Source organism: Salmo trutta, chromosome 33 (genome assembly GCF_901001165.1).
Source record: "Salmo trutta chromosome 33, fSalTru1.1, whole genome shotgun sequence".
Classification (NCBI taxonomy): Eukaryota; Metazoa; Chordata; class Actinopteri; order Salmoniformes; family Salmonidae; genus Salmo; species Salmo trutta.
The window spans coordinates 19302515-19312857 of NC_042989.1; the positions used below are offsets into that span (position 1 = coordinate 19302515).

Here is a 10343-nt window from a genome sequence, read left to right on the forward strand (position 1 = left end):
ACAAAACAAAAAAATTATAGCTCACAACTCTGCAGGGGGAGGGGGTGTTAAGGAGTGCATTCACATATATATCTACACACTTTCATACGCACACGTTATTACATTTTTTATTAATTCTTTTCCTCTTCCCTTTCCAGTTTTTGTATCTTTCATCCTTATTTTTTATTTTTATTGAACTGGAGCAGCGTTATAGCCTCGCTCTAGCCAATCGTAGCAGTAGGATCAAATTACAACCCGCCCATTTCTTGACCGCTGAACTATCCAATTGAGTAATATCGAATTTCATCTTGGCAGCGGAGTTGTTTAGAGACAGTTGGGGAAAAACTTTTTTTTCCCGATCACCTAAAATTACAACAAAAGAAATGACTAGTTTGATTAGCATCCGTGATCACAAATCACGACATTACGTTGGATTCGTTTACATTGAATAGATTTTATATTCTCAAACTAACAGCAGTGCCGAAAGGATGTCCTTACATTCAGGCGTGACATGCGGGAGTGATGCTTCAATGGAAATGTTGTTTATCAGTGGGCTAATATAAGTCTCAAATGGAAGTCAGTCATCTGTAGCACCGTAGACTCCACTGATCAGCCAAAACAAGCTCGATAACTCAATGCATGCACACACTCTTATTGAATATGCATTCACCTGTATTGTGAATAGGCCTATTCTATCTTAATCTACTCAGTTTATCAAGAGATTTGCCATTTTTTTTAAACATATGACCGTTATGTAGTTAGATTGGTAAAAACTAAGTTAAATGTATTGTTTTGATAAAGAAATGGATGCATTAATGCACACTGCTGTCTCTGGAAAATGTTGCCATCAACATTTTCAAATGTGATATTGAGTATCAGCCTAAAATATCAGCCATTGTCCTTCTTGACCCCCAAAAATCTACATTGACCCTAAAAAATTCACACCTGTCGTTCCCTAAAAACACTTTTTAAACCACTGTTTTACAAATGGATGTTCAGAGTGGAATGGTGCACTTGTCTGTTCTAACCTGGGTGGATTATGTTGTCCTGCAGATTGGCCGCTCCACAGAAAGCCCCATAGACTTTGTGGTGACGGACACGGTGTCTGGGAGTCAGGAGGGAGAAGAGACGCCCATCACCCAGAGCACCATCTCTCGCTTTGCCTGCCGTGTCGTCTGTGAGCGGGTCCTGCCCTACACTGCACGCATCTACGCTGCTGGTTTTGACTCCTCCAAGAACATCTTCCTGGGGGTAAGACTGGGCTCAGAGGGCACTCTCCCAGGGATAGGAAGGTCTGCAGGGTTGACTGGCATTCAGATACAAATGTTTCTAATGTAAAACAACACATTTCACTGCACCTATCCAGTGTAACAAAATATATTTTTTTATTATTTTTTAATGTTCTTGCTACAGTATCTATTTTATGACAATAATGAACAATAGAACACTTCTAGCATGTTTTTACTTTCTCCTCTTGTTTTCCTGCTAAGATTCAATGCCTGGTTTGCATATGCATGCCTCGCATTCCAAGCAGAGTAAACTAGATTAACACACAATGTATACTAGCACCAGTGTTATGTAAGTTCACTACAGTGTGTTTGTGTGTCTGACTTTCCTCCTGTTTCACCCTCAGGAAAAAGCCGCCAAGTGGAAGAATCCGGATGGTCACATGGACGGGCTGACGACCAATGGCGTGCTGGTGATGCACCCCAGGGGTGGGTTCACGGAGGAGTCCAAGCCGGGTGTATGGAGGGAGATCTCTGTGTGTGGGGATGTTTACACCCTTAGAGAGACCCGCTCTGCTCAGACCCGCGGCAAACTGGTCAGTAGCACTGATGATGCTCCACCATTACACTCACCAAATCTGTTCTCAGTCATTTAAGTCAAGGAAAGGACCATTAAACATCAGGTCATTCAACAACATACATCTTTACAAATAAAATTCCATACCCAATTATACTGAAACCAAATTGATCACTATACAACTTTTATATAGGAAGCAGATGTTTTAGGTAGCATTCTCTTAACTTAGTTTCCCTATACTTAGTGCTCTCACCCATGGGTTACCGGGATCCCGGGACTATCCCGGGACTATCCCGGGATCATTCTTCACATTTCCCGGGAAAATAAAATGACAGGACCTGGGAAATTATCCTACAACATTTCCTACAATGTTGCACTAATGCAATTCCACAAAATAAATATGCGCAGCAACAGAATAGCAAAAAATACAATAGCACATTATCCAAACGGGTTGTCGCATGGAAGCTTTTAGCCTAGCGCATTTACTTCACACAAAGTCCCCATAAATTCAAAGCACATGCATAATTAACACTGCCAGACTGCACGTGACCGTTAATAAACCCTACAGTAGGCTATAGCCTATAAAATAACTTGTGATTCTTCAGATAGGCCTACAAAATGTGACTTTGCACAATTAACTACATAGGTATCTCTATCACACATGAAAATTAGGAAAATTATTATTCTGTCCTAGAGCCTAGTCTGTTTTGCTGTCCAGTTCCAATCCCACTGAAACCCAAAGTCCTGACTCCTGTGTCGCGTGGAAATTCCTAACTGTATTCTGTGATTCATAGGTTGCATTATCAAAGCATGTCTCTGGCCTATGCATGTCAAAATATCCCTATAGCATGTCCCCCGCTACTCAGCGTTGTCTTGTACTTGCTGTCCATATGAGATCTTCCGTAGAGAAAGTGTGAACAAACGTAGATATGGATATTGTTTTAAATATGCTCCCTATTAAGATAACTTACTATTTACACTAATCTCCCTGTTATTCATGAGTTGATTTACTATCTGTATAATCAACTTGATTTTGACAAATATAGGAGATATTCTGTCATTCGTTGAAGGGTGTTATCTACAAGTTTAGCAACTTGGGTCATTTGACTTTTGTTTGACTGCTGTGACAACGTTTGTATAATTTGACAAAGCTTTACTCCGGGTGTGCTCTGTGCCTCCTGAGCGCGCTCTGTGTGGAGATATAACCTACTGCTGAAATGCGCTGAATTAATTAAGGAACATACCGCTCGGAGAAATGAACTGCCTGTTTCGCAATTCACAACAATGTCATTGGCAATCAAAGATAGTTACTCTATCATTACTAAATATCAGTTTAATTTGCTCTGAAGTCTTTACATAGTGGTGCAGCCAAGCCCATAACGCAGCACACCTCTTATTTAGGGAGAACCCTGCATTGTGACCGTATCTTGGTTTTAAATGCTTTAAATCATTTTTGCGGTATTTCATGGGACTCTCGGGATAAGTATGAATTATTCCCGTTATTGAAACTTGGTAGATTGTTGGGAAAATATTAATCCCTAGTGTTGAGCCCAGTCTCTCCCCTCCTAACTGAATGTACAAAACATTAGGAACACCTTTTGCCTTCGAAAAGCCTAAATTTGCCGGGACATGGACTCTACAAGATGTCAAAAGCCGCCAATAAATATATTGTACAAAAAAAAAGATGTCAAAAGCTTTCCACAGGGATTCTGGCCCATGTTGACTACAATGCTTCCCACAGTTGTCAAGTTTGCTGGATGTCCATTGGGTGGTGGACCATTCTTGATACACACGGGAAACTGTTGAGCGTGAAAAACCCAGCAGCGTTGCGGTTCTTGTGATACACACTCAAACCGGTGTGCCTGGCACCTACTACCATACCCCTTTCAAAGGCACTTAAATATTTTCTTGACAATTTACCCTCTGAATGGCACGCATTCACAATCCTTGTCTCAAGGCTTAAAAATCCTTCTTTAACCTCTCTCCTCCCCTTCATCTACACTTATTGAAGTGGATTTAACAGGTGACATCAAGAAGGGGTCATAGTTTTCACCTGTTCAGTCTGTCATGGAGGGAGCAAGTGTTCCTAGTGTTGTGTACACTGTTTAGAGCTGTGTGTGTGCTGTGTTGCCCCCTGCAGGTGGAGTGTGAGAGCAACGTGCTGCAGGACGGATCCTTGGTAGACCTGTGTGGAGCCACCCTGCTGTGGCGCACAGCTGACGGCCTCTTCCACACGCCTACCCAAAAGCACCTGGAGGCCCTGCGGCAGGAAATAAACGCAGCACGGCCCCAGTGCCCTGTGGGCCTCAACACCCTGGCCTTCCCCAGCATGCAGCGCAGCCGCGCCCTCTCCTCCCTGGAGGACAAGCAGCCCTGGGTCTACCTGGCCTGTGGCCACGTGCACGGCTACCACAACTGGGGCCATCGCTCGGAGCAGGAGCCCAACGCCCAGCGGGAGTGCCCCATGTGCCGGACCGTGGGCCCGTACGTGCCGCTGTGGCTGGGCTGCGAGCCCGCCTTCTACGTGGACGTGGGCGCCCCCACACATGCTTTTGTGCCGTGTGGACACGTGTGCTCGGAGAAGTCGGCAAAGTACTGGGCCGAGATCCCTCTGCCCCATGGCACCCACGCCTTCCACGCCGCATGCCCATTCTGTGCCACCCAGCTCAGCCTCACTCAGGGCTATGCCAAGCTCATCTTCCAGGGCCCCATCGACTAAGCTCGGGGACCTTGGGCTGGGTGAAGGGATGAAGCAGGAGGGCCAACATGCTGTGAAACTGTTCAGACTATTTAGTGCTCTTAAGTTTTTTTTCTTCACCGGACTGTAAAGATCACAAAGCTGTTGGTGTACTACAAGTGTGTTCCACATTTCAGTGGAGATTGGCCTGAAGGCAGTGGTCCATCACAGTGTTTGGTTTGGGCTTCTGGTCCTCTGGATGGCCACCGTGGCGTGGTTTACACAGAGACGTGGAGCACACACCTAAGGCACAACCACAGAAATCCAACATACTCTTCAGCTGCCAGCCATCAGCTTTCAACTGAGCTAACTCTCTGGACTGTGCAAGCTAAAATTACTGCTCAGTAAAAGGGCTACAGAACGGGTCACTGGAGGACATTTTGTCCCCATGTAATCGATCATAAACGGATTACAAAGAGCAGGTTGGGTGGGGGTTCACGGTCTGATTCTGAGGTGCATGATTTTCACAGAGCCAAGACAGCTGGACTGTTGTCTGGGAGGAGGAGCGAGCCAGCGAGGTTCATAAGTAACTAGTTAAGTGCTCCCCATTGGCTCCTCAGCCCTGATCTGATCTGCAAAGTTATCCAGAACATTTAGCCTTTCCAGAGGTGAGCTGAATTCTGCTCATGAATTCAGGGAACAGATCTTTAAAGAAAACAATGTTTTTCTCTCCTCTTGTACAGAGATGTATTTCAGTGCCTGGGGCTCCCAGTAAAACTCTGGAAATATTTTTACTAGATGAAAAAAAAAAATTCTAATGATATTAAGGGTGGGAGATAATTGTGCATACAGGTAACTATAAAGAAATGTAACCCACATTGATTATTTTCCACCTTTTTATTCTTTCTTAAGAAGTATTTTACTACGCTGAGGCCCTTGTACAGTTTTCTAATAAATGTTAATATATTTTTCTCTATTGCAACTATTGGGTGCATGTGGGCTGGATCACCCAGGGGTGTTTTGAATGTACCAACACTGGGTCATACTGAGACATAAGTCCCTTTTTTTATGACGTTACCAACAACAGGCCACTGGCTTCAACCTTGTGGGTCATGACAATGAATGTATTCAAATACATATTGTCCTCAACATTGGTGCTTTAGCCTTAATCATGCCATTGTTTTACTGAATGGCTAGGTCTGTTTTTTTAAATGTACTGTAAAAACTGGGTGTCTCATATCAGTAAGGGCTTCATCTCCAGTGCAAGTTATTAGCTTTTTGAAGTGTAACTCACTCTCACACATCCACTCTCACCTGCGAGCTGTCTTTGGTCTTGTCCCACACTCCGATACTGTGTTCAATGTGCACTTTTGAATTTGTAGCTTTATCTAATGCTGGGTTTTATCCAATAATTTGTACACTTCCAAACCTGGGCACAGTCACTGCAGCATGGATCATACCAATTACCAAATATAAAAGGAGTTTTCTCTGTGATGCTTCCTGCAGCCCAAAGTGTTATTGTTAACAAACTAAAAACCAAACTGCTATTGTAGAATACAAAACTGTTCTGGATGACAGCCAAAGCTGTTTGAGTATAACCAATCTCACAAGGATATTATCATGTGCAATGCCCAATTTAGCAAATAAAATTGTGGAGATGGATCAAGTTGGTCAAATACTTGTGTAGATAGAATCAGACTTTAAAGTTGGACAATAAGGTGGAAATTATTTGAAACTGAAGAATTAGAAACAAATATGTGCACTGTTCTTAGATTCTGGCTAGTTTGACTCTGCCCATATGTAGAGTGAAGCTCAACACTATACAAATGACCATCGTAGCTTCATGGTTATGATAGTGAGCATCATGATACTGACATGTTAGCAATGTTCTTACCATGGCTTTCTACAAGTTGCATATTAAATCAACACGTTTGAAGAGATGGTCACAAGCTATTCTTTTCAGCTACACTGAGAAGCCAAATAATAGTCACATGTCTACTATGCACACAGGAACACTAGATGTGGTGTGTCCTGTCCTCTTCCTTGTTGGTGGACTGCAGAGGTTCCCTCTCCAGATGTGAGGTCTACTCTGTGGAGGGTAAAAACATGACCTTGGTAGTAAGAAGCCAGAAGCAGTAGGACAGACGTGAGACCATAACAGGTGGTCATTCAATGGCGTTGTTTGTAACTTCCCATAAGCAATGAGTAGCAGGGTAAAGGAGGGGCGTCTTACAGTAGCATTCCTCCCACAGTTCCCAGTCAGTGCTGACAGTACGTAGATAGACCATGCTCTGGAACAGCTGTAATGTACCTGCCTGACACCAACATTCCTCCTTGAACATTTGGGAGGGGTTCTGTTGTTCACTTAAGGGCCTGTTCAGTGCATTTCGTCTCCTAACGCTGTACACAGGTCATAGCTCGCACTGATGCTCCCAATACCTACTTGCAAAATAAACAATTTGTTTAAAAACAAATGTTACTTGTCTTTGTTTGGTTTCAGTTCTGTGTACTCGCCATGCATTTGTTTGGTTTCAGTTCTGTGGACTCGCCATGCATTTGTTTGGTTTCAGTTCTGTGGACTCGCCATGCATTTGTTTGGTTTCAGTTCTGTGTAGGGACTCGCCATGCATTTGTTTGGTTTCAGTTCTGTGTAGGGACTCGCCATGCATTTGTTTGGTTTCAGTTCTGTGTAGGGACTCGCCATGCATTTGTTTGGTTTCAGTTCTGTGTAGGGACTCGCCATGCATTTGTTTGGTTTCAGTTCTGTGTAGGGACTCGCCATGCATTTGTTTGGTTTCAGTTCTGTGTACTCGCCATGCATTTGTTTGGTTTCAGTTCTGTGTAGGGACTCGCCATGCGAGTGAGTTTAGGTGTTTCCCCTGCCAGGTAAGTATACATTAGAATTTCTACAACAGTATGAGTCAACTGATAATCACGTGTAAAGGTTATTAGATGTCTATTTCCGATATCTATCAAAATCACTTCTACTGTAAAGAGTGGGGCTTACATTAAGGCTCCCAAAGCCTTCTGAAAGATAATACTCAGGAACACGTCTACGTTAAGACAGGCTTTGCAAAGGTAAGCAGATGTATTTTTACAGAATGGTGACCATGTTAAAGCACTAGCGGAAGAAGGTTCCAGTTCTGAGTGACAGCAGGCCAAGGTTTATTTTGGACATAAGTAGCCTGAGATGCCTTGGCTGAGTCTCTAGCTCCCCCACAGGATAACTGGTATTACTGCACTTCACTATCTTTCATCATAGTTGCTGACATGTTGCATCATTCCTCATTACAAACATTAACAATCTTCATTCTCAAATGTTGATAGAGTTGGCTCTATCAAAGAGGCACAATTTTAGATAAGCTATTTTTATCTGGTAACTTTTTACGTGTCATCTAATCAGTGGCAGCCTACTCTTCTTTTTAGCATACAGAAAGGCCCACCGGCAACTATTTCTGATACTATCCTTGTTTCAACATGGTCATAGTATCAAGTTGGTATAGGCCTCGTTTTTTACAGTAAACAAGGGCAAAATGGGAACATTTTCTGACCCTTTATCTTTGTTTCCTCTTATGCAGATCACTGTACAACCACTAGAGGACACTATTTCCTCAACTATGGGCATACTGCTACCCAGTCTCCTGTAAGGTGCAAATGAAGCCCAGGGGAAACATTGGACACACAACACATGGCAGCAGGGTCGTCTCTAATTACCACAGCCACAAAGTCATAAGCCTTGCCTATTTCTACAATTGATCTTCTTAAAATGTGATTTTAATTAAAGTTAACCTTAACCAAAAAGCTCAATTTAGTTTTTATGAATTTTTACAATATAGCCAATTTTGACTTTGTGCTATCTAGTGGAAACCTGGCAGCAATGGATGACCGATGAAGGGGACGGAATAAAGGCAGCCATTTATTACATTATGAATAACAAGACACAGAAGGTACATGCTTGTGTTCCTAGCTCCAACAGTGCACTAATATCTAACAATACGCACAGAATGCCAAGGCAGCCGCTACTCTTCCTGGGGTCCAGGAACAATGTGTGGATATAATATTTAGTATATCTGTAGAATACATAGGATAGAATTGTGTATGTGTATATGTGTGTGTGTGTATGTATGTATGTATGTATGTATGTATGTGTATATATATATATATATATATATATGTATGTATGTATATAGCAATAGATGGCATTGACTAGAATACAGTATGTAAACATTATTAAAGTGACCAGTGTTCCATTTAGCTATACCAGTGAAAATTGAGTTTTCTTTACTTTGTAGAATAATTACACTACTTGGCCAGAAGTATGTGCTTGTGTGGATGTCAAACCAATACATGTTCATGTCATAGTCACCAATCAACTGCACTACACCTAATAAAGGCTTCAAGTACCACCATCGATTTCTATATGGCTAGCTGCACTACATGAGCATATGCTATCTGTATGGACCGTGCTTTTTGCATGGGGGAATTGTCATGCTGAAACAGGACAGGGTCTTACTTAAACTGTTGCCACAAAGTTGGAAGCATAGAATCGTATAGAAAGTCATTGTATGCTATAGCATTAATATTTCCATTCACTGGAACTACGGCGCTTAGCCCGAATCATGAAAAACAGCCTCAGACCATTATTCCTCCGCCACCAAACTTTACAGTTAGCAGTGTATTGGGGCAGGTAACGTTCTCCTGGCATCCACCAAACCCAGATTTGTCCAGTCGGACTGCCAGATGGTGATGCGTGATTTTCACTTCAGAGAACGCGTTTCCAGAGTCGAATAGCGGCGAGCTTTACACCACTCCAGCCAACGCTTGGCATTGCGTATGGTGATTTTAGGCTTGCGTGAGCCTGCTCAGCCATGGAAACCCATTTCATGAAGCTCCCAATGAATAGTTATTGTACTGACGTTGCTTCCAGAGGCAGTTTGGAACTTGGTAGTAAGTGTTGCAACTGAGGACAGACGATTTTTACACATTTCAGCAGTCCTGTTCTGTGAGCTTGTGAGGCCTACCACTTTGCGGCTGAGTTGTTGTTGCTCCTAGACGTTTCCACTTCATAATAACAGCACGTACAGTTGACTGGGGAAGCTCTAGCAGGGCAGAAATTGGACTAACTGACTTGCTGGAAAGGTGGCATCCTATGACAGTGCCAGGTTGAAAATCATGTTTGTCTATGGAGATTGCATGGTTGTATGCTCGATTCTATGTGGCTGAAATAGCTGAATCCACTCATTTGAAGCGGTGTCCACATACTTTAGTGTATGTGTCATGTAGAAATACTGTACAAAGACAGCAACATTTTTCATTAAACACAACTTGCTCCCCTCTAAACTAAGGGCACACAAAAGGATTTAAATAGATTACATGTCATTTTGCGGATGAGGATGGAACAGTGGGATGCCGCGCCTCCTAATTAACATTAATCCTGTCGATGTTCAGAGGGGTTTATGTGTCTGCACCCTCACCTGTTTTTCTGAATGACGGAGAAGACACTGGTGACAGAATGTTAATTTGGAGATCACTGGTTGGCTGCACTGCTTTAAGCGGGGAGGGTTATGCAAATAAATGACACTGACACAATGCCAGTTTCTAAATGTTAATATGTGACTTTATTACACATTTACTATTGGTAATAGAGTGATATAAACAGTTTAATTTCAGCCCTTGACACAGGAAAGAAACATTTTTAAAACATGGAGAACTTCAAGAGCAGTGAATGTGACCTTCCCTTAATTCCTATACTCTATTTTTATGTTAACTTCACAAATTCAAGTGCATATTAACCTTAATGCAGGTGAAATACATACTGCTGCAGCAGCACATTAAAGGGATCAGGCTGCAGGCATTTTTTTTACATTTAACCTTTATTTAACTA

At 42.6% G+C, this 10343-nt stretch overlaps 1 protein-coding gene across 1 annotated transcript in view; it reads left to right on the forward strand.

Annotated features, from left to right (window-relative positions):
* The window catches only part of LOC115172582 (E3 ubiquitin-protein ligase pellino homolog 2), a 51167-nt gene extending 44234 nt beyond the window's left edge, over positions 1 to 6933 (forward strand). Inside the window, exons 4-6 of the mRNA XM_029730150.1 lie at positions 1033 to 1230; positions 1613 to 1801; positions 3923 to 6933. Coding sequence (XP_029586010.1) covers positions 1033 to 1230; positions 1613 to 1801; positions 3923 to 4501 — 966 coding nt within the window. The 3' untranslated portion in view covers positions 4502 to 6933. The remainder of the gene's footprint in view (positions 1 to 1032; positions 1231 to 1612; positions 1802 to 3922) is intronic.
* The last annotated feature ends 3410 nt before the right edge of the window (positions 6934 to 10343 follow it).